We start from the raw sequence: 25,930 nt of genomic DNA on the forward strand, positions 1-25,930 counted from the left end.
ATCTTGTTGTTACCAACATAAGTGCCTGCTCCACTCACTTTTCTGAATTAAAAATTCACCCCATACACCGGAGCATACTCAATGTCTCAATCGTTTCTATGTTATATGTTTGTGATGAGAATATTGGCTATTAAGCTTAACTGCTGGTCAAAATTACTTCGCGATGGTGGCGAACGAATCGGCGATCTCAAGAAGTGGGTGAGAGAGGGATCTAGAAATGACTTTGGGTTTGAAACGATATTTTTGTGTTCGTGGATAGCTCACACGGTAGAGCCACGCTCTCACCTGCCAGGCGGAGTTGTCGTACCAATAAGGTCGCAGGTTCAAACCCCACCACCGCCGCGAAAAAAAAAAATTTTTATTCTCTATTGTCTTCTGGCACTTTTCTACTCACTTCATATCTTGTTGTTACCAACATAAGTGCCTGCTCCACTCACTTTTCTGAATTAAAAATTCACCCCATACACCGGAGCATACTCAATGTCTCAATCGTTTCTATGTTATATGTTTGTGATGATAATATTGGCTATTAAGCTTAACTGCTGGTCAAAATTACTTCGCGATGGTGGCGAACGAATCGGCGATCTCAAGAAGTGGGTGAGAGAGGGATCTAGAAATGACTTTGGGTTTGAAACGAATATTTTTGTGTTCGTGGATAGCTCACACGGTAGAGCCACGCTCTCACCTGCCAGGCGGAGTTGTCGTACCAATAAGGTCGCAGGTTCAAACCCCACCACCGCCGCGAAAAAAAAAAAAAAATTTTTATTCTCTATTGTCTTCTGGCACTTTTCTACTCACTTCATATCTTGTTGTTACCAACATAAGTGCCTGCTCCACTCACTTTTCTGAATTAAAAATTCACCCCATACACCGGAGCATACTCAATGTCTCAATCGTTTCTATGTTATATGTTTGTGATGAGAATATTGGCTATTAAGCTTAACTGCTGGTCAAAATTACTTCGCGATGGTGGCGAACGAATCGGCGATCTCAAGAAGTGGGTGAGAGAGGGATCTAGAAATGACTTTGGGTTTGAAACGAATATTTTTGTGTTCGTGGATAGCTCACACGGTAGAGCCACGCTCTCACCTGCCAGGCGGAGTTGTCGTACCAATAAGGTCGCAGGTTCAAACCCCACCACCGCCGCGAAAAAAAAAAAAATTTTATTCTCTATTGTCTTCTGGCACTTTTCTACTCACTTCATATCTTGTTGTTACCAACATAAGTGCTGCTCACTCACTTTTCTGAATTAAAAATTCACCCATACACCGGAGCATACTCAATGTCTCAATCGTTTCTATGTTATATGTTTGTGATGAAATATTGGCTATTAAGCTTAACTGCTGGTCAAAATTACTTCGCGATGGTGGCGAACGAATCGGCGATCTCAAGAAGTGGGTGAGAGAGGGATCTAGAAATGACTTTGGGTTTGAAACGAATATTTTTGTGTTCGTGGATAGCTCACACGGTAGAGCCACGCTCTCACCTGCCAGGCGGAGTTGTCGTACCAATAAGGTCGCAGGTTCAAACCCAACACCGCCGCGAAAAAAAAAAAAATTCTCTATTGTCTTCTGGCACTTTTCTACTCTTCATATCTTGTTGTTACCAACATAAGTGCCTGCTCCACTCACTTTTCTGAATTAAAAATTCACCCATACACCGGAGCATACTCAATGTCTCAATCGTTTCTATGTTATATGTTTGTGATGAGAATATTGGCTATTAAGCTTAACTGCTGGTCAAAATTACTTCGCGATGGTGGCGAACGAATCGGCGATCTCAAGAAGTGGGTGAGAGAGGGATCTAGAAATGACTTTGGGTTTGAAACGAATATTTTGTGTTCGTGGATAGCTCACACGTAGAGCCACGCTCTCACCTGCCAGGCGGAGTTGTCGTACCATAAGGTCGCAGGTTCAAACCCACCACGCCGCGAAAAAAAAAAATTTTATTCTCTATTGTCTTCTGGCACTTTTCTACTCACTTCATATCTTGTTGTTACCAACATAAGTGCCTGCTCCACTCACTTTTCTGAATTAAAATTCACCCATACACGGAGCATACTCATGTCTCAATCGTTTCTATGTTATATGTTTGTGATGAGAATATTGGCTATTAAGCTTACTGCTGGTCAAAATTACTTCGCGATGGTGGCGAACGAATCGGCGATCTCAAGAAGTGGGTGAGAGAGGGATCTAGAAATGACTTTGGGTTTGAAACGAATATTTTTGTGTTCGTGGATAGCTCACACGGTAGAGCCACGCTCTCACCTGCCAGGCGGAGTTGTGTACCAATAAGGTCGCGGTTCAAACCCACCACCGCCGCGAAAAAAAAAAAAATTTTTATCTCTATTGTCTTCTGGCACTTTTCTACTCACTTCATATCTTGTTTTGTTACCAACATAAGTGCCTGCTCCACTCACTTTTCTGAATTAAAAATTCACCCCATACACCGGAGCATACTCAATGTCTCAATCGTTTCTATGTTATATGTTTGTGATGAGAATATTGGCTATTAAGCTTAACTGCTGGTCAAAATTACTTCGCGATGGTGGCGAACGAATCGGCGATCTCAAGAAGTGGGTGAGAGAGGGATCTAGAAATGACTTTGGGTTTGAAACGAATATTTTTGTGTTCGTGGATAGCTCACACGGTAGAGCCACGCTCTCACCTGCCAGGCGGAGTTGTCGTACCAATAAGGTCGCAGGTTCAAACCCACCACCGCCGCGAAAAAAAAAAAAAAAAAAAAATTTTATTCTCTATTGTCTTCTGGCACTTTTCTACTCACTTCATATCTTGTTGTTACCAACATAAGTGCCTGCTCCACTCACTTTTCTGAATTAAAAATTCACCCCATACACCGGAGCATACTCAATGTCTCAATCGTTTCTATGTTATATGTTTGTGATGAGAATATTGGCTATTAAGCTTAACTGCTGGTCAAAATTACTTCGCGATGGTGGCGAACGAATCGGCGATCTCAAGAAGTGGGTGAGAGAGGGATCTAGAAATGACTTTGGGTTTGAAACGAATATTTTTGTGTTCGTGGATAGCTCACACGGTAGAGCCACGCTCTCACCTGCCAGGCGGAGTTGTCGTACCAATAAGGTCGCAGGTTCAAACCCCACCACCGCCGCGAAAAAAAAAAAAATTTTTATTCTCTATTGTCTTCTGGCACTTTTCTACTCACTTCATATCTAGTAGTAGTAGTAGTAGTATTGGTAGTAGAAGTAGTAGTAGTAGTAGTAGTCGAAGTATTATTATTATCATCATCATCATCATCATCATCATCATCATCATCATCATCATCATCATATTCATCATCATCATCAACCACATACCTTTCCTCCTTTTCGTAGAGTATTCAATCTGTTCATAAGCGTTTTCGGGGAATCCCGAATAACTCGAAGTCTGGTGTGGGATTTCCCGATAGAAACTGCCGCTATTGTCACATCATCTGAAATTAAAAAAAAAACAAAACAGAGATTGTAAACATTTTTTAAAAAGGGAAAGAAAAATTAAACCTTTAACTTGGGATGGTCTGTGAAAAACAGGGGAACAAAAATGAAAATACAAGTATGAGGTAATAAATATCAGCTGGACGAAAATCCGACTTGCACTTATTTTCAAAAATGGACACGTCGCGAAAACCTGAATAAACTGGAGGAATGGAGTTGGACGTCACTCAACTCTGTGTGTTATTCTAATACAACCTGTTAGTGATTAGTTCTCAATCAATTATATTGATGGAACGAAGTTGAGGTCGCTCAGGTCTTTATTGTTGTTTTTAGTCAGCCATTTTTATGAGTAGTTGTAACTAATTCAAGCTGACTTTTGAATCAATTAATATTCTAATAAGCTAAAAGATAATGAGAAAGGTCGAGTGCAATCCAAGCCCTCGTGGCAAATACAACTCTGGGCGGGGTTCCTCACCTCCCATAGTGGGCAGGGATGTACTTGTTGTGTCTCCTATCTCCCTATATCTGTATTCCAGCATGCTTTCTGTCTTTGTCTTGGGATGAGATTACTTGGTTTTGTCCTGGCCCTGGCTTGATACCCTAGCTGGGAGGGAAACAGTCGAATGTACATTTCGAGTCTTGGGAGATGATATTTTTTTGTCTTGTAAAATATCTCTCTGTTATGCACTTTATTATGTATAGTTTACATATTATATATGATTTGTAAACATTTGAGTGTATTCCCCTTAGTGGGATCTTGTGCTAGTTTATGGGTGAAACTTATAGGTGATCTCAAACTAAGTACACTGATAGTGTGCTCTTAGAATCTACATCTGTTCCTATTTGAGCCCCCTTCGTTTCCCATTTCTTGGGTGCCTGTAATTCTAGAACTTTTTACTATTCCATTTTCTTCCTTTTTACTGGCGCTGATATAACTTAAATGTGTTGAAAGCGCCGTAAAACCCTTAAAAACAAATTACAACTAACTTTTATCAGATGATTTTAAAGATACAAGACAAAGGGAGTGATCAATAGTTTTAAAACGAAGTATAAACTCATCACACACCTACACATACACACTAACACACCCAAACATTTACAAAAATCATTGTCATCATCATCATGGCTTATTCCTCTTGGACATGGACTCCGCAACTGCCAACCGAAACAAGCTTCTGTCCTGCGCCATCCTTCCACATTCAATCACTGGCTTATTTCATCCAATCGCTGGTGTCTTGTGTGTGACCATCTTCTTCCTGGTCTCCCTCTCCCACTTTTACCCTCCACAATACCCTCTAGAAAATATTTTTTTCGTAGGGTGTCATGCACGTCTCTTGATAATATGTCCAAAACAACAAGTGTTAGTTTCTGCATCATCTTGGTGAGATATGGCTTCCTAATACCCAGGCACGCCTTCACATTCACATTTTGGTAAATTGTCTTTGCTGTCCAGGGAATGTGCACAATGCAAACATACACACTCATAAACAAAAGTAATCACAAATGCACAAACACACTCAAATATACACAGACACAACAGACACAAACTTACGTACACCCGTTAAACTACGAACAGACACAGGAAAAATAATAGAAATACACACACACTGACACGTATACACACATACTCACACATGCACACAAATACACAAACGCATTAATACGCAAACACACATATACACAAGCACGCAAACATTCACACATATGCACACACACAGACACACACACACACAAACACACACACACACACAAACACACACACACACACACAAACAGACAGACAGCATACTTGCTACCCATCCCCTGGGATATTTCGTTAATTATGCTTCCATTCCTAACGGAATTCAATTTTCATCAACTAATGGACAGATGTGCAGATAAACCGCCAAATTCTTTTTTTCTCCGCCGTTATCCGATGTTTCAGTTTGATCCATCTCTACCCATTTAGAATAAACCCAGCCCTGCCTATCATTGTGAAAAAACTTACTGTAAGAACACAAGGAATGTATAACAACTTTATAAGGAATGAAGTGAGTAGAACAGTACCAGAAGACAATAGAGAATAAGAACGTTTGCGGCATTGGGGGGGTCAGTCCGTGGCCTTCGTAAAGTTATGGACTGACACTGACCAAAAAATGACGTCAAAATGCCAGTCTTTCAATCGTGAGTTGTATTCAATAGCTCAACCAATGAAATAACTTATTTTCTTGAGCTCTACTAATGACAACTCACTAGACGCTACACAAAACGAAAAATGACGTCAAACTGTAAGTCTTAAAGGGTTCTCGTGTCAGGCTATAAGTTAACGATAGCTACGGTCGGTCGACCCGTGGCCTTCGTAAACCGTGGCCTTCGTAAAGTTATGGCCTGATACTGACCAAAAAATGACGTCAAAATGCCAGTCCTCTGCCACAAAAGAAAGCAAATCGTGAATTGTATTCAATAGTTCAACCAATGAAATAACTTATTTCCATGGGCACTACTAACGACAACTCACTAAGCGGTGCAAAAACCAAATAATGACGTCAAACTGCCAGTCCTTTTGGATTTCAGTGTCAGGCTATATCATAACGATGGCTACGCGTAAACTCGTGGCCTGACATTGACTACAATATGACGTCAAAAGATAAGTCTTTGGTCACAAAAGAAAACAAATCGTCAGTTGTATTCAATAGTTAAACCAATGGAATCACTTGTTTCCTTGAGCACTACTAATAACAATATACTAGACGGTGCAAAAACCTAGGAAATGACGTCAAACTAAAACTCCCAATGAGTTCTAGTGTCAGGCAATAGAAGCTTGGCCAAGAAGCTCACAACATTGCGATCAAGAAGTATAACGGACCAACACACAAGACTATGTGTAACCATGAACTGGTCTGGCTAATACAGTTAAGTGAGAATACGCTTCAACAGTCGTAACGTCACTTCCCTCGTAATGACGCATGGTAACTTAGTAACTGGCTCTAAACTATCGGAACAATGGCCGACGCCCTTATGAAATATTTCTCCCACGAGCATAAAACCGTATCAAGAGGAAAAAAAAACATAAATTTGATCATGTTTTGACTTTTACACATTCTGATCACAAGACATATGAAAAGTTCTAGCCAGCATAAATAATAAAAAGTACCGATTTTCTTTCTTTGTTTAGAACCACGATGGCCGCCGTTGCTGGGCGACGTGACATCAGACTATTGAATCCAATTACTCATAAACGTGGATGGTAAAAAACAATAACTAAGATCCGAGTAACGTCAACTTCATTCTATCTATTAACCAGACTATAAACGACCAAGATTACACATAGTTTTGTGTATTAGTCCGTTATATTTCCGGATGGCAATTTTGTGAGCTCCTTAGCCAAGCGCATACCATCTATACGCTTGTATAATCTAATACTAATTCTTATAAAATGTATCACATGGGGCAAGTTTCCTACGGTGTCTACAATTCTGGCTCTCCTGTGTATTTTGCACACACACAAAAAAATGCACAGATCATAAAGAAAAATTCCTGAGCGGAATCGGGAATTTTACGAGAGACCCAAACGTTTATCAAATAAATCTTTTCTTTCCTGGCCACTTTCAGAACGTTTCCCGAAATCTCAAAACAAACACAAGTATGGTTTGTTTGTTTTTTTTTTTTTTGTTTTTTTTTTTACATTTAAACTTAAAAGCAAACAGAAATACTAGAGGGCCTGCATTATTTTGTACAGTAAAACAAACTTTTCAAAAACAACATAGTTCTTTTTAGCTGTAACAAAGATTTTTCATCACATGTTGTAATGTACCAAAAACAAACAAACAAACAAAAACAAATAAAGATCTGAAATGTTAATTGTATCAAAACAAATTCGTCGATTATTTTGTAGTTGGAAAGAGGAAAGTTAATGCTACAGTGATAAAATCTAGATACGCCATTTTCAAACCAACTCACCCAGTTCCAAACTGTATTGTGGCGTGTGAGCCAAAATGATCGTGACGAAGAAAACCAGTTGATTGACTCTCGATTGAATCCACATGATTATTTTATTAGGGGAATGCGCTTGCTTCCAATTGTGTCCCTTGGTTATGTCAAACACCGTGGATAGTTTTATTATGAGGAAAACTTACAGGAAAACACCATTTGAAAGGGCTTGATGATTTCTACAAGTGAACAAAATTCACAGATAACACAAAGCACAGAGACACCAATAATTCACAACACTGAGATACACGTCCTTTTGAAGGAATAGACACTTAGATAACCACGCCTCTCGGACAGTCGTCATACTGTAAACAATGGTTGTGATTGGTTGACATAGCAAACCACACGGGTCTTAATATCGATGGTATTTGTCTAAGTAAAATACCCACGGTTCTACCACTTGATCAGTTCAACCAACACAGAAAGCTATAGATAGTTCGAAGATGACGTCACTCAGGCCTTTGTTATTGTTTTTGCCATCCGCGTTTGTGAGTTGTTCTCACTAAACTGTATTAACCAGACTATAAAAGTTCATGGTTACACAGAGTTTGTGTGTTGGTCCGTTATACTTTCGGATGGCAATGTTGTGAACTCCTTGGCCAAGCGCATTCTATCAATAGATAGTTCGAAGATGACGTCACTCAGGTCTTTGTTATTGCTTTTTGCCATCCGCGTTTATCAGTAATGCTCACTGAACTGTATTAACCTGACTATAAATGTTCATGGATACACACAGTTTTGGGTGTTGGTCCGTTATACTTCCGGATGGCAATGTTATGAGTTTCTTAGCCAAGCGCATACTATCTATAGATAGTTCGAAGATGACGTCACTCAGGCCTTTGTTATTGTTTTTGCCATCCGCGTTTGTGAGTTGTTCTCACTAAACTGTATTAACCAGACTATAAAAGTTATGGTTACACAGAGTTTGTGTGTTGGTCCGTTATACTTCCGGATGGCAATGTTGTGAACTCCTTGGCCAAGCGCATTCTATCTATAAAGGACCAACACACAAAACTATGTGTTATCTTAAACTTTTATAGTCTGGTTAATACAGTTTAGTGAGAATACGCTTCAACAATCGTAACGTCACTTCCCTCGTAATGACGCCCTTATGAAATATTTCTCCCACGAGCATAAAAGCGTATCCAGAGGGAAAAAAGCATTATAAAACTGATCATGTTTTGACTTTTACACATTCTGATCACAAGACATATGAAAAGTTCTAGTCAGCATGAAGAATAAAAAGTACCGATTTTTTTGGTTTAGAACCACGATGTCCGCCGTTGCTGGGCGACGTGACATCAGACTATCCGATTACTCATAAACGCACTTTACAAGGGGCCCCTAACCAAAAGTAATACATAGAACGAGACATAACAACTGTTATTACAAATATTTTTTTTTTCCGACAGAGACAACGCTAAAAACGGCCAGGTACTAATTTTACACCTGAGTACGATGAGAGTAAATAGCCCTTTCCAGGGACTCGATTTTAGGAGTTTCCTGATTTCAACGACAGAATAAATGGATAAAAACCAATAATCCAAAACGATAAGATAACAAGTTTCCAATGTAATAATATCGATATGGTTGAATGATAATATCGTTATTCCATCACACTGATCAAGGGAGATAATTTGACAGGAGATGCGTTCAACTCATAACGTATGAAAAGACGCTCCATCAAAACCATTAATTTTCATCCATACAAAAACAATGATATGTGAAAACCAACAGAATTATATCATTGGCTCCTTTTCGAGTTATAGAAGGAACGATGTTGACGCCATCCAGCTCTTTGATATTGGTTTTAGCCAGCCATTTTAATGACTAGTTCTCACTAAATCAATCAATTAGACTATAAATGTTAAAGATTACACACCGTTTATTTATTTATTTTGTTCGCTATATCTGGATTGAGGATGGTGTGAGTATTTTACTTAAACGGATAGCGTTAATAAAGAAATTACTTAAAACGATAAACGATTCCGCGATTCCACTGAAGCCCACCGTGAGTTTTCCCACAAGTCAAAGGAATACGAAGGTGCCAGAAATTGTGGACTGTAAACAAAATGCAAAACACGGAACGTTTCGGGCTCAAACCCCTTCTTAAGCCGATAATAAAAACAATAAAAAAGAATCAATTAAAAACATCATATATGACAGGGGGTGGGGGTGGGGGGGGGGGGGGGGGCAGCGTGGCTCAGCGGCACGGTCTTTGCTTCGTACCCGAAAAGTACCTAGTTCGATCACCTGTCGCTGCGATGTGAGGCCTTGAGCAAGTCACCTCGCCCTAGCTCAATTTGCGGCCCCGCACTGCGGTTGATGCCTGGGTTATTCCAGTCTTCCCTTGGAATAGACCCTACAGACAAATTTCCCTTATAAGGTGAATATAAGGGGAATTTTATTTTACTTTTTATTATTTACTACCTAGACAGACGCCAGAAGATTGTTTCTCAGCAAATTGATTTTGAAATTGGATTCAATAGTCTGATGTCACGTCGCCCAGCAACGACGAGCAGCGTGGTTCTAAACAAAGAAAATCGGTTCTTTTTATTTTTCATGCCAGCTAGAACGTTTTATATGTCATGTGATCAGAATATATAAAAGTAAAAACAAGATCATATTTATAATGTTTTTCTCCTCTGGATACACTGTAATGCTCGTTGGAGAAGTATTTCATAAGGGCGTCCGCCATTGTTCCGATAGTTTAGAGCCAGTTACTAAGTTACCATGCGTCATTACGAGGGAAGTGACGTCACGACTGTTGAAGTCTATTAGGCATAATAACAGCACATAAAAACAATTAAAACAGTCTTATATACGAATTGATTGGATATTACAAGTTAGCCTTTGTATTTCGATTTTTTTAAAATATATTTTTTTAAATTGAGCTTTTATATAGAGCAAAATCCACTAAATGTGCTCAAAGCGCTTTACAAGGTGTCCCTGGTCAACAGCAATACTTAACATGTTTCCCGAGACATAATACCTGTAAGGCGATATTGCAATTTTGTTTCCGATAGAGACAACGCTGTTAACGGATAGGTACTCATTTTGCACCTAATTGAGTACGGTGAGAAAATGTGAGTAAAGAGCCTTTCCCAAACACTTAACTATGCGCCAAGCGAGGCTCGAATCCAGGACCTTCCGATCTAAAAGCGAGTGTCATGCATACTACAAGACCACATACTCAATCATTTCTGCATGCAATATTCTAAAAGTGCTGTGGAACTACGAAAATCCTGCCAAACACAAAATCAAAAATCAATAAATAAATAGAGGGGAATTGTTTTTGGCGCCGGCGAGTAGTATTATTGTGTGCGGTTATGTGGTCTAGTGGTATGACACTCGCTTTCGGGTCGGAAGGTCCTGGGTTCGAGCCTAGCTCGGCGCATAGTTGAGTCCTTGGAAAAGACTCTTTACGCACCTCACAGTATTCAGGTGTAAAATGAGTACTTGGCAGTCAACAGCGTTGAATCTGTCGGAAAAATGTAATATCGCCTTACAGGCGTCATGTCTTGTTCTACATGTCACGTGTTCTGTTTGTCAAGGACCCCTTGTAATGCGCTTTAAGCACATTTAGTGGATAATGCGCTATACAAAAGGTCTAACTTTGCACATAATTTATTGTAGTTGATAACCCAATTTGTTGAGGTCTCTTTGTTGAAATGCAAAATACTCTCATACGAAAGAAAAAAAAATATATAGTATACGCTTGGCTCATAATCTCACAACATTGCCATCCGGAAGTATAACGTATAACACAAAGCTATGTGTAACCTTAAACGTTTATAGTCTGGTTAATACATTTTAGTGAGAATTATTCATAAATATGAATGGCAAAAAACTATAACAAAGACCTGAGTGACGTAAACTGCGTTCTCTCTATTGATGTTATGCGTTTAGAAAAAAACATAAAAATAATGTGTAACCTTTCACGTTTATAGTCTGAGTAGTAGACTTTAGTGAGAGGTACACTTAAAAAATGGCTTGCTAAAAACAATAACAAAGAGCTGAGTAAGGTCCTTTTCGTTCCTTCTATTAACCAGTAGATCTGTTACCAATCTAAACATGGAATTTGTGACACACCTTCACACGTGTTCGAACAAATATAGTTGTTTGTTTATATAAACAATGAAATGAATAATATCCGCCTCTCTCTGCCTATTCTTAGTGTTTTTATAGATAGTATGCAGATGACGTCACTCAGGCCTTTGTTTTTGTTTTTGCCATCCGCGTTTGTGAGTTGTTCTCACTAAACTGTATTAACCAGACTATAAAAGTTCATGGTTACACAGAGTTTGTGTGTTTGTCCGTTATACTTCCGGATGGCAATGTTGTGAACTCCTTGGCCAAGCGCATTCTATCTATACCGCCAAACAGGTGACTAGTTATCACACGATTTTCTTTTTCATAATATTATAAACATTTAAATTTACACACAGTTGTCTGGGTTGGTTCTAATGATTACGCACGAGAGTAGTGGGTATTTTTACTTAGACACATGATATCGATGGTAAAACCTGTGAATTTTCACTATGTTTACCAATCACTGTCATTGTTTACATTATAACTACTGTCCGAGAGGCGTGGTTATCTAAGTGTCTATTGAACTTTCTCTGTAAACACTTCTTTCAGAGATTGTTGGTGTCAACGTTTCGGCAAGTTTCACAAAAGCTCTGAATTCATTCACACATCACTCCACAGCACTGGGATTCCAATCACATAATATGTGTAGCATTTTTATAATTATCGCACATTCGGTCACTCTTCAAGGGACTGAATTTAATAGAAAAATTATTTCATTCAATTGATGCTATTCGTTTAGGTAAAATACTCATAACATCCACCAACACACACAACTTTTTAAACCATTAACGTTTATAGTCTGATTCATATATTATAGTGAAAACTAATCACTTGACGAAAACAAAGAGCTGCTGGGTGACGCAAAGTCTATAGATGGAAAGAAATTAATGTCACTCAGCTCTTTTTCGTTGTTTTTATACAGCCATTTTATTGTTAGTTGTCATTAAATTCTCTCAATCAGACTTTAAAAAAACGTTTAAGGTTACACATAGTTTTGCAGATTGAGAAGTTATATCCATCTAAAGAATGTTGTGAGTACTTTACCTAAACGCATATCATGAACTGAGTCAATTTATCTTCTACTAAATCGAACAATGAAAAACACTTTACATCATTTTGAATCCGACACACACACAACACACTACAGATTCCATTGCAACCGTTATCATCATCACGCATGCGCAGCAACAAGACAAACGACGACATCCGACATCCCTCCCAATACCGGAACCGGAAATGTGATCAATTGCATCTGTCTGCACAGCTTTGCAATAGGCTATGTGTCCAGAGGCGATTCCCGATGCTTGCAGTGCCCCGGGTTTTTACTTTGTAAAAGCAGTATCTACAATTGCCGTCAAATTCGTGCTCTAAGCGCTTTACAATGGGTCCCTAGCCAACAGCTACATTTAACATTTAGGACGGCACATGATGCCTGTTAGGCGATATTATAACTTTTTCGGACAGAGCTTTATATATCGCAATATCCACTAAATGTGCTCAAAGCGCTTTACAAGGGGTCCCTGGTCAACAGCAACATTTAACATGTAGGACGGGACATGATACCTGTTAGGTGATATTACAACTGTTGCGGAAAGGGACAACGCTGTTAACGACCATCTACTCATTTTTTCACCTGAATACGGTGAGAGAATGTGAGTAAAGAGTCTTTTCAAAGGACTCAATTATGCGCCGAGCGAGGCTCGAACCCAGGACCATCCGATCCGAAACATGTGTCATACCACTAGACCACATAGCCGCACAAAGCAAACAAAAATAATATAGATGAATAAACATATAAATAAATAAGTAAATAAATTAAATAACAAATATCAATACTTTATCATTAACGTATTTTATATAGTGTGAACATGTGAGTTGTTCTCATTATGGTGTTTGATCGACGTGCACTTATTTGCAGGTCTGATAACCCAATTCCTTATGGGCTCATTGCTGTTATGGAAATCTTTTTTAAAAATTACCCAAAATATTGTCCACTACAACAATGTTAAACTCTAGGCCGATAAGTGGGTTCGGATGTCAGACCTGCATATCATATTATGTACACGTTGTGTTCGACTGTTAAACACAACGAAGAGAAGAAATTCGGATTGCGCCATAGATATATTATATTCGACTCTGGTGTGAATGAAGATCAGACCACAGGCAGTTTCATATATTGTAAGAGTTCTGGCCCCCGTGTGGTGTCCGGGGTCCCTCAACTGAGAGGGTCAAGAATAGCCCAACGCCAAGCCAGCGTGTCGTAAAAGGCGACTAATGGTGTGTGATTCCCCCATCTTTGAGTCACCTGGTCCTCCAGGTTGGGGGTTGGCAAAGGGTTAACACCCCTTTCCGTTAAACTCAAACCGTTACAGAAACACAGACAGACAAACTAAATCCTTTTTTTAGCTTGGGCGACCGAAGAGTTTCTGGAATTACAGAATTTAATTAAAGAAGCTGATATACAGAGAAGTGGTAAGACCTGGAATGAGATAAAAAAGTTGGCTCGGGATAGAGAAGGATGGAAACTGTTTGTCTGTGGCCTATACCCTGACCCAGGGTGAAAAAGGCAATGATGATGATGATGAAGAGTTCTGGTGCATAAAGGACGCCTAACACGACTTGTCCTGTATGAAATTGAACATGAGCTCCTAATCTAAAGAAATAAATGTGTCAATGCAATGCGAAATGAGTTATGGTGTTTATAGAGAAATGCTCAATGATATTATTGATGTTGTGCGTTTAGATAGAATACTCACAACATCCACCATCCGGATACAATGCACCAACACACACATCATCATCATTGCCTTTTTCACCCTGGGTCAGGGTATAGGCCACAGACAAACAGTTTCCATCCTTCTCTATCCTAACTTTTTTTTACCTCGTTCCGTGTCTTATCAATTCTCTGTGTATCAGCTTCTTTAATTCAAAGCTGCTTGTTTGGCGAAGACGTCATCGCGTCAGCAGAGTCCTTTCGGCTTTGTCTGTTATCCTTCATAAATTCTATCATTCCAGAAACTCTTCGGTCGTCCAAGCTAAAAAAAAAAAGGATTTGGTCTGTCCGTCTGCGTTTCTGTAACGGTTTGAGTTATACGGAAGGGGTGTTAAGAGCTGAGTGACGTCAGTTTTGTTCCATTGTATAGATAGAATGCGCTTGGCCAAGGAGTTCACAACATTGCCATCCGGAAGTACAACGGACCAACACACAAAACTATGTGTAACCATGAACTTTTATTGTCTGGTTAATACAGTTTAGTGAAAACAACTCACAAACGCGGATGGCAAAAAACAATAACAAAGGCCTGAGTGACGTCATCTTATTTCTATCTATAATTTCATCTACTTCTTCAATAGTTGTAGATACGACCTCCTGACGTGAACCAATTCCCAGCCACACGAGACACAGTCCATCCTGTTGGTTAACAGTCCAATACATTTCTAATGTTGCTGTGGCCGCCCGTGCATTATTCCACTCACTGTGCTATGATATTCTATTTTATTTCTATATCCCCTTGATGTCAACTCATCTCATTCATCTGTACATCTCTCTCTCTCTCTCTCTCTCTCTCTCTCTCTCTCTCTCTCTCTCTCTCTCTCTCTCTCTCTCTCCTCTCTCCTTTATATATATATATATATATATATATATATATATATATATATATTTCTCAGTCACCCTATCTTCTTCTTCTTCTCTCTTCTTCTTCTTCTTCTTCTTCTTCTTCTTCTTCTTCTTCTTCTTCTTTCTTCTTTCTTCTTCTTCTTCTTCTTCTTCTTCTTCTTCTTCTTCTTCTTCTTCTTTCTTCTTCTTCTTCTTCTTCTTCTTCTTCTTCTCTTCTCTTCTTCTTCTTCTTCTTCTTCTTCTTCTTCTTCTTCTTCTTCTCTTCTTCTTCTTCTTCTTCTCTTCTTCTTCTCTTCTTCTTCTTCTTCTTCTTCTTCTTCTTTCTTCTTCTTCTTCTTCTTCTTCTTCTTCTTCTCTTCTTCTTCTTCTTCTTCTTCTTCCTTTCTTCTTCTTCTTCTTCTTCTTCTCTTCTTCTTCTTCTTCTTCTTCTTCTCTTCTTCTTCTTCTTCTTCTTCTTCTTCTTCTTCTTCTTCTTTCTTCTTCTTCTTCTTTCTTCTCTTCTTTCTTCTTCTTCTTCTTCTTCTTCTTCTTCTTCTTCTTCTTCTTCTTTCTTCTTCTTCTCTCTTCTTCTTCTTCTTCTTCTTCTTCTTCTTCTTCTTCTTCTTCTTCTTCTTCTCTTCTTCTTCTTCTTTCTTCTTCTTTCTTCTTCTTCTTCTTCTTCTTCTTCTTCTTCTTCTTCTTCTTCTTCTTCTTCTTCTTCTTCTTTTCTTCTTCTTCTTCTTCTTCTTCTCTCTTCTCTTCTTCTTCTTCTTCTCTTTTTCTTCTTCTTCTTCTTTCTTCTTCTTCTTCTTCTTCTTCTTCTTCTTCTTCTTCTTCTTCTTCTTCTTCTTCTTCTTCTTCTTCTTCTTCTTCTTTTCTTCTTCTTTCCTTCTTCTTCTTCTTCTTCTTCTTCTTTCTTCTTCTTCTTCTTTCTTCTTCTTCTTCTTCTTCTTCTTCTTCTTCTTCTTCTTCTTCTTCTTCTTCTTCTTCTTCTTCTTCTTCTTTCTCCTCTTCTTCTTCTTCTTCCCTTTTTCTTCTTTCTTCTTTTCTTCTTTCTTTCTTCTTCTTCTTTCTTTCTTCTTCTTCTTCTTCTTCTTCTTCTTCTTCTTCTTCTTTTCTTCTTCTTTCTTCCTTCTCTTCTTCTTCTTCCTTCTTCTTCTTCTTCTCTTCTTCTTCTTCTTCTTTCTTCTTTCTCTCTTCTCTTCTTCTCTTCTTTCTTCTCCTTCTTCTCTTCTCTTCTTCTTCTTCTTCTCTTCTTCTTCTTCTTCTTCTTCTCTTCTTCTTCTTCTTCTTCTTCTTCTTCCTTCTTCTCTTTTCTTCTTCTTCTTCTTCTTCTTCTTTTCTTCTTCTTCTTCTTCTTCTTCATTCTTCTTCTTCTTCTTCTTCTTCTTCTTCTTCTTCTTCTTCTTTCTTCTTCTTCTCTTCTTCTTCTTCTTCTTCTTCTTCTTCTTCTTCTTCTTCTCTTCTCTTCTTTCTTCTTCTTCTCTTCTTCTTCTTCTTCTTTCTTTTTCTTCTTCTTCTTCTTCTTCTTCTTCTTCTCTTCTTCTTCTTCTTCTTCTTCTTCTTCTCTCTTCTTCTTCTTCTTCTTCTTCTTCTTCTTCTTCTTCTCATTCTTCTTCTTCTTCTTCTTCTTCTTCTTTCTTCTTCTTCTTCTTCTTTTCTTCTTCTCTTCTTCTTCTTCTTCTTCTTCATTCTTCTTACTTCTTCTTCTCTTCTTCTTCTTCTTCTTCTTCTTCTTATCTTCTTCTTTCTTCTTCTTCTTCTTCTCTTCTTCTTTCTTCTTTTTTCTTCTATCTTCTTCTTCTTCTTGTTCTTTCTTTCTCTTCTTCTTCTTGCTTCTTCTTGTCTCTTCATATCTTCTATCTCTTCATTCTTCTTATCTTTCTTCTTCTTCTTCTTCTTATCTTCTTCTATCTTCTTCTTCTCTTCTTCTTTCTTCTTTCTTCTTCTTCTCTTTCTTCTTCTTCTTCTCTTCTTCTTCATCTTTCTTTTCTTCTTCTCTTATTATTTATCTATTATTATTATTATCTTTATCTTTACTTACTTATTATTATTATTCTTTATTTTATCTTCTTTCTTCTTCTTGCTTCTCTCATCTCTTATCTATCTGTCTTTCTAACTATCGTCTTCTTCTTATCTTCTTCTTCTTCCTACTTCTTATTATTATATATTATATATTATATTATATTATATTATATTATTATATTTTATTATTATATTATATTATATTTTTTCTTCTCTCACATTATTCTATCGTCTTTCAACTATCGATCAATCATCATCTATTATCTATCTATCTACACTATCTATCATCTATTATCCACCTTGTATATCAATCAGTATTTTTACTCAATTCTATTCGATGAGTACGCATAACCAATGTTTTCGTGCTCGGGATAGCTGCGTGTGAGTCATGAATGATTACAAGATCCTCTTCCCCAATACTATCTATTATTCATGTCTCACGAGTTGAATGAAACAACGAATCATGACTCGAAGCCAGCAACAGCTATGCTTAAAACAACCCCAATTGGCTTCAACTTAATGACGCATAGTATCTTAGTAATTGGTTCTAAACTATCGGAACAATGGCGAACGCCTTTATGAAATATTTCTCAGACGAGGATAAAAGTGTATCCAGAGAAGAAAAACATAAATATGATCATGTTTAGACATTCTGATCACATGACATATGAAAAGTTTTTGGCAGCATGAAGAATAAAAATAACCGATTTTCTTTGTTTAGAACCAAGCTGCTCGTTGCTAGGCGGACGTAACATCAGACTATTGAATCCCATTGACACATATAGATAGAATGCGCTTGGCTAGGAAGCTTACAACATTGCCATCCGGAAGTATAACTTTTATAGACTGGATAATACTGTTAAGAGATAATTACTCATAAACATGGATGACAAAAAACAAAAACAAAGACCCGAGTGACGTCAACTTCGAACTATCTTTTGGAAGGGAGCATAACCATGCCCTTCGGACAGACGTCCCAATATAAACCATGGCAGTAAGTGCAAGACATAGAAAACTACACGGTATAACTAAATATGGTATGCGGTAAATAGAATACTCACAAGCAAGATCAATATTATCATCACAGAAAACTGTGTTTAATGTTTAATGTTCATAGTCTGAATAAACGAACCTAGTGAGAATTAATCACACAACTCGCGGTAAAAAAAAAAAGAAAACAAAGATTAGAGTGATGTCAACTTGTGAAAAAAAAATCAGAGGAAGATTTGATTTGTTTTTTCCTCATGTTCTCTTTAATTCATAAGTATTCATGACTACCAAGTAGTGCCGGCAATTGGATTCAATAGTCTGATGTCACGTCCGCCCAGCAACGAGCAGCTTGGTTCTAAACAAAGAAAATCTGTACTTTATATTCTTCATGCTGGCTAGAACTTTTTCGCATGTCATATGATCAAAATGTATGAAAGTGAAAACATGAATAGTTTTTTATAATGTTTTTATCCTCTGGATACACTTTTATGCTCACCGGAGAAGTATTCCATCGGTTGTCCGCCATCGCTCCGATAGTTTAGAATCAGTTACTAAATGACTATGCGTCATTACGAGGGAAGTGACGTCACGACTGTTGAACCCGAACGAACTTGGCGTCATTCAGCTCATTTTTATTGTTTTTAGACAGCCATTTTAATGATTAGTTCTCAGTTTTTACTCAATTCTATAATCAGACTATAAATGGTTAAGGTTACACATAGTTATGTGTGTCGGTACGTTATAGCCGGCTGGCGGATGTTATGAATATTTTAGCTAAACTCATAGAATCAATATTTATTCAGGTTTTCGGTAACTGAAATTCATGGAAAATCGCGGTTCTTACACATAGTTTTGTGTCTAGGTACGTCATATCCGACTGGCGGATATTGTGAGTATTTTATCAAAACGCAAACCATAAATAGAAGAAACGAAATTTACGTCACTCAGCGTTTCGTTTTTGTTTATATTTAATTTTTTAGACAGCCATTCTAATATACAGTTTTGTTTTTTTTTTTACTCTAATTGGATTCGAACCATATGCAGGCCCGAATTTGGGAAAGCTCTCTCCGTGGTTATAAATATTCAATATCGAATTATTTTTTTAAATTGTTGAGTGTGTATTCTGTTGTGTTATGATTGTCGTTTCTGGATCAAGATGTTGTGAGTGATTTCAGTTTGTACTGTCATGTCCCTCCTGTGTTGCTGTGACGCCTTCTCTGCTCTGAATTTTGATAGTATACGCTTGGCTAAGAAGCTCACAACATTGCCATCCGGACCAACGCATAAAACTATGTGTAACATTAAACGTGGATAGTCTGGTTAATACAATTTAGTGAGAATTACTCATAAACATGGGTGGCAAAAAGCAATAACAAGGACCTGAGTGACGTCAACTTTATAGATAGAATGCGCTTGGCCAAGGAGTTCACAACACTGCCATCCGGAAGTATAACGGACCAACACACAAACTCTGTGTAACCATGAACATTTATAGTCTGGTTAATACAGTTTAGTGAGAACAACTCACAAACGCGGATGGCAAAAACCATAACAAAGGCCTGAGTGACGTCATCTGCATACTATCTATACTCTATATGTAGTATGCGCTTGGCTAAGAAGCTCACAACACTGCCATCCGGAAGTATAACGGACCAACGCACAAAGCTCTGTATAACCTTGAACGTTTATATTCTGGTTGATACAATTTAGTGAGGATTACTCATAAACATGGATGACAAAAAAAAAAAAAAAAAAAAAACATTAACAAAGTCCTAAGTGACGTCACCTTCGTTCTATCTATAGATAGTATTCGCTTGGCTAAGAAGCTCATAACATGACTATAGATAGTATGCAGATGACGTCACTCAGGCCTTTGTTATTGTTTTTGCCATCCGCGTTTGTGAGTTGTTCTCACTAAACTGTATTAACCAGACTATAAAAGTTTATGGTTACACAGGGTTTGTGTATTGGTCCGTCATACTTCCGGATGGCAATGTTGTGAACTCCTTGGCCAAGCGCATTCTATCTATAGATGGTTCGAAGATGACGTCACTCAGGCCTTTGTTATTGTTTTTGCCATCCGCGTTTGTGAATTGTTCTCACTAAACTGTATCAACCAGACTATAAAAGTTCATGGTTACACAGAGTTTGTGTGAACTCCTTGGCCAAGCGCATTCTATCTATAGTCGTTCATAAATACACACAGTTTTGTGTGTTGGTCCGTTATACTGCCGGATGGCAGTGTTGTGAGCTTCTTAGCCAAGCGCATACTATCTATAGATAGAATGAAGATGCGATCACTCAGGTCTTTGTTATTGTTTTTTTTTTGCCATCCGCGTTTATCAGTAATACTGACTAAACTCCATTGACCAGACTATAAACGACATAGACTACACATAGTTTTGTGTTTTGGTCCGTGATACTGCCGGATGGCAATGTTGCGAGCTTCTTAGCCAAGTGAATAGTATCTATATTTTCACTCTTCTTGCTCTTGGACATTTCAACTCCAAACAGCATAACGACTTTGTTAATTTTATCGGAATCCTACAGCCGCCATTTTAGTAAGTGTTTATTAGTGCAAATTTAAAGTCGAGATTTTTGCCGGACGCGCATTTTTTCATAACGTCAAGTTGACGTCACTCAGGTCTTTGTTTTGCTCTTTTCCATCCACGCGATCTATTATAGATTGCGCTTGTCTAAGAAACTCACAACATTGCCATCCGGAAGTATAACGGACCAACACACAAAACTATGTGCAGTCTTGGTCGTTATAGTCTGGCTAATACAGTTTAGTGAGAATTACTCATAAACGTGGATGGCAAAACGCAATAACAAAGACCTGAGTGACGTTAACTTCGTTCTATCTATAATCTAATTGATACAATTTAGTGAGAACTACGAAAAAAAAATGGGTGGCTAAAATCAATATTTAAAAAAGTCGAGTGACGTCAATTTCGTCCTTTTTGAGTGAATGCCTTGTCAATCAAATCCAGTCCCTCAGTTTGTGGACAAAGAAAAATTATAATGACCTCTCCACACGGGACTGGTATCTCGGTGTTGAGGCTTGTTTTTAAAATGATTTCTTGCGTGATTTTGTGAGTTTTATTCACTCGTAGAAATCATTGAGCCCTAAAAAAGTGTTTACATTTGTGCTGTCCTCTTTAAAGTATTCACTGTGTTGGTTACAACAAAGGGACAGAATCTGTGATAACTGTATTCACCTAATAGTGTTCTGTGTGCTGTACACGACAAGGGGACAGAATCGGTAACAATACGCTTCAACAGTCGTAACGTCACTTCCCTCGTAATGATGCATGGTCACTTAGTAACTGACTTTAACGTATCGGAACAATGGCGGACGCCCTTATGAAATATTTCTCCGACGGGCATAAAAGCGTATCCAGAGGGGAAAAAAAACCCATTATAAATCTGATCATGTTTTGACTTTTACACTTTCTGATCACAAGACATGAAAAGTTCTAGCTAACATGAAAAGATAAAAAGTACCGATTTTCTTTGTTTAGAACCACGACGGCCACCGTTGCTGGGCGACGTGATATCAGACTATTGATCCTCTTTTGACAACCCTACCATGCGGTCTATGGTAAGACACTCGCTTTCAGATTGGAAGGTCATGGGCTCCAGTCCTCTTTTGAGCTTAGTTGAGTTCTTGGAGAAGACTCTTTACGCACATATTCTCTCGTTGTACTCGGGTGTAAAATGAGTACCCGGCCGTGAGTAACGTTGACTCTGTCCGAAAAAAAAATGCATTATCGCCTAATCGTCGTCGTGTCTCGTCCTTCATGATACGTTAGCTGCTTGCTAGGGACCCGTTGTAAAACACATTGATCACGTTTTATGCATAGTGCGCTTAATAGAACTCTTAGTTGTTTGGGGTCTTTTTTTTTCTACTTCTTCATCCAAATGACCACTAGGGATTGGAACGCGTTGCCGTCAGATATTCGGCAACAAACAATGACAACTTCGTTAACGATAAGCACAAGCTTATGTGGGCTAGTGGTATGACACTCGCTTTCCGATATTGGGTTCGAGCCTCGCTCGGCGCATAGTTGAGTCCTTGGAAAATACTCTTTAGTCACATTCCCTCACCATACTCAGGTGTAAATAAGTACCCGGCCGTTTACAGCGTTGTCTCTGTCCGAAAAAAAATGTAACATCGCCTAACAGGCGTCATGACCCGTCCTAAATGTTAAATGTTGCTGTTGGCCAGGGACCCCTTTTGAAACCGCTTTGAGCACATTTAGTGGATATTGCGCTATATAAAAAGCTCAAGCTCGAGTTCGTTCATGATAAGAACAAAAGAGTACTGCGCTTGTCTTGAACATGATGGCCGTGGTTAACAAGAGGGCTGAGAACTAAAAGAATGGTTGGATGGAGTTGTTTTGAAGTGTGTTCAATTTTATCTGTTTTATGTTCGATATTCAACAACACGCGTGTGCTCTCTAGTAATAGTGAAATATCCCAAAACAAATCCTGTTATCTCTGTACTAGAGGACGGACGCCTTGCTTGGGTCACAGTACGCTACTGATAACAAGGGAGCTCGGATTTGAAACCGCTTTAATGGGATTCGTTTAAGAATTGCTTTGATTATTATTATTATTATTATTATTATTAATTATTATTATAGTAGTAGTAGTAGTATAGTAGTAGTTAGTAGTAGTAGTAGTAGTTAGTAGTGTAGTAAAGAGTAGTATAGTAGTAGTAGTAGTAGTAGTAGTAGTATTAGTAAGTAGTAGTAGTAGTGTAGTAGTAGTAGTAGTAGTAGTAGTAGTAGTAGTAGTAGTAGTAGTAGTAGTAGTAGTAGTAGTAGTAGTAGTAGTAGTAGTAGTAAGTAGTATTAGTAGTATAGTAGTATAGTAGTAGTAGTAGTAGTAGTAGTAGAGTAGTATATAGTATTGGTAATAGTAGTATAGTAGTAGATAGTAGTAGTAGTAGTAGTAGTAGTAGTAGTAGTAGTAGTAGTAGTAGTAGTAGTAGTAGTAGTAGTAGTAATAGTAATAATAATAATAATAATAACAGATCTTTATTGTCCATAAATATGGCAATTTGTCATTTAGTTACACTTGTTATAACGTTATATGATAACATTGAACAGATATTTCACTCCTACTTATTTTCTCTCCCCCCCCCCTCTCTCTCTCTCTCTCTCTCTCTCTCTCTCTCTCTCTCTCTCTCTCTCTCTTCCTCTCTTTCTTTCACGCGTGCGATATACACAACATAAACATATTCATTTCATTTTCAATTCGTTACATTTTCGGCAATTCAACACCAAATATTATCATCATTATCAATTGGTCACTTAATCTAACATTAAATAAATTAATCAGTTAATCAGTCAACGTATATATCCTTGGTTTTTCTGTACCATATGAAATATTCAACATTTTATTGCTGATGGAACCAACGTTGATTTATACTTATCAGTTCTACATTTAATCTGACAAAACCTTCTCCCAGATGGTAAAATACTAAATTCATGGTATAAAATATGTTTTTTATTGTTGGTAATTGAGAATGCTTTCCTTTCTATTGCTTTTCCATGAATTCTTTCTACTCCATCAAGAGGATGGTTTATTATTTTTGATGCCTAATTCTAAATCATCATACAACGCTTTATATAAATATTAAGCGAAGGATAGGTCTTCAATCAACAAATCGCGAAATAAGATGAAATTAGCGGTGCAATTTTGTGTCGGAAGTAAACATAGCCGCCGCCATTTCGATTTCCTTGAAATTTTACGCCGCCATTTTACTAGTAGTAGTAGTAGTATTAGTAGTAGTCGTATCATTGTTCTTATTTTACTATCATTTTTATGAACAAACTCCATAACATCTTCGATGTAAAACTTCTCCGTTACATGTATGTTATCTACGCATACCACAACCGAATCTGAATAAACCTCTTAGGGAAACATACATACATATAAATAACATATAATTATCCCAAAGAAATTAATAAGTCACAGAACAACGAATGAATAGAAATAATTGTGCCGGCTAGTAAACAGAGAAACTTTTTAAAAGTAAAACAAATACAGGAATGTACATAGCGTCTTTGTATACATTATCCGGTGTTTGGGTTTGTCTTTCGGTTTGTCCGAGCGAGCCCCTCTGGAGCCCACGTCACTGCCGACACATAAGCCAATGGGTGAGGTTTCCGTCCTCCCATGGTGGGCGGGGAGGTACTTGCTGTCTCTTCTATCCCCCTGTATCTGTTTTCCAGTTGCTTTCTGTCTTTGTCTTGGAATGAGATTGCTTAGTTTTGTCCTGGACCTGGCCGGAGTCCTTGACTGGGATGGAAACAGGTGAAGGTATAGTTATAGTTTTGGGAGATTATATTTTTTTTCCTTGTAAACCATCACTATCTTGTTTACTGTTATCTTTTATTTTAAATATGTGATTTGTAAACATTTCAGTGTATTCCTCTTAGTGGGATTTTGTGCTAGTGTATGGTTGAGATTTTTAGGTGATCTCAAACTAAGTGCACCGATAGTATGCTCTTGGAATCTACATCTGTTCCCTAATTGAACCAATTCCCCTATATCTTACTATTTCCTCAAGCCCTTTTAATTGTACATCTAGAATTTACTATCCAAATTTTCTTCCTTTTTACTGGCGCTGATATGACCTAAATGTGTTGCAAGCGCCGTAAAGCCCTTAAAAAACAAACAAACAAAAACCAAAATCAAAAACAACAAAACAATCATATAAGCCAATAAACGTGATATAATCTTAGTATTACATCTCTTCTCATCTAAACAATTCATGCAACAGGGAAGTCAATCAGACTAAGAATGATGAAAGTTAAAACCGATAGCAGCTTGCGCCTAGTTCGATTTAATCTCGTGAGTGTGGGTCACGTGGCGGGGTTTTAATCGCTTTCTTCCCACCCCCAACCCCACCCTCTCTCTCTGTCTCTCTCTCTCTCTCTCTCTCTCTCTCTCTCTCTCTCTCTCTCTCTCTCTCTCTCTCTCTCTCAATCTCCCTCTAGTTGTGTCAACACTTTTTTGCTCAGATCATTATGCACGATTGATGAGTCATGACCATGGATTTATGTATTTTGATACACGACATCGCAAAGGGACTGATAAACCAACAAACAAAGAAAAGATAAGTTACAGGATACAATTGGTTACATATGGACTGCTATGGTCTTACATTTGAAGTGTTTGGAATATGATGTAATACAACGTGATGGAATATATTAATAGATTTTTACACCGTTCAGAATCCATAAAGAGCTTTAAGGTCTTAAACGCACAAAGACAATAACACAAAACGCATCTTGTAATGAAGATTACTATTCAAAATCTTGCATGAAACGCTATAAAAGCATATTATTATCTATTTATCATTAGATTCTGACCTAATTGTGTCACCAGCAAGGATAATGCAGATAAAAAGCAAAATTACTTTTAACCGAATCCCGTTTACACGGACAATGTTCATTTCCTTGTTTAGTCACTAACAAATTTGCCAGTTGGCATTTTTAAAGAAATAATCCTCCACCGTAAACTATTTTAAAATTTTAAAGAAATTTTAGCAATGTTTTATATTGTTCTTACTTCTCTTTAGATGTAAACTCTTAGTTTTGGCTCTCAGACCCCAATCAAATGGTGGGAACTGGGAAATGCCATGATTTGAAGAAAAAAATTTAGTCTCTTGTGACTAAAAGATAACATGGTAATGGGCCAATATTTTAAAAACTGTTTGGCATCATTTTACAATATATATCTGGCAAGCCTTTTTCATTATCTTACTTTTTTCGAGAGCTTTGAAT

At 37.8% G+C, this 25,930-nt stretch overlaps 1 protein-coding gene across 1 annotated transcript in view; it reads right to left on the reverse strand.

The window, feature by feature from the left end:
- The window catches only part of LOC144959388 (uncharacterized), a 59,088-nt gene extending 46,375 nt beyond the window's left edge, over window positions 1–12,713 (reverse strand). Inside the window, exons 1-3 of the mRNA XM_078891961.1 lie at window positions 12,626–12,713; window positions 7,394–7,602; window positions 3,338–3,453 (exon numbers count right to left, since the gene is read on the reverse strand). Of these exons, the coding sequence (XP_078748087.1) occupies window positions 3,338–3,453; window positions 7,394–7,478 (201 nt within the window). The 5' untranslated portion in view covers window positions 7,479–7,602; window positions 12,626–12,713. The remainder of the gene's footprint in view (window positions 1–3,337; window positions 3,454–7,393; window positions 7,603–12,625) is intronic.
- Between the last annotated feature and the right edge of the window lie 13,217 nt (window positions 12,714–25,930).

Source organism: Berghia stephanieae, chromosome 14 (genome assembly GCF_034508935.2).
Source record: "Berghia stephanieae isolate SIO BIC M18660-M18661 chromosome 14, UCSD_Bste_1.3, whole genome shotgun sequence".
Lineage (NCBI taxonomy): Eukaryota > Metazoa > Mollusca > Gastropoda > Nudibranchia > Aeolidiidae > Berghia > Berghia stephanieae.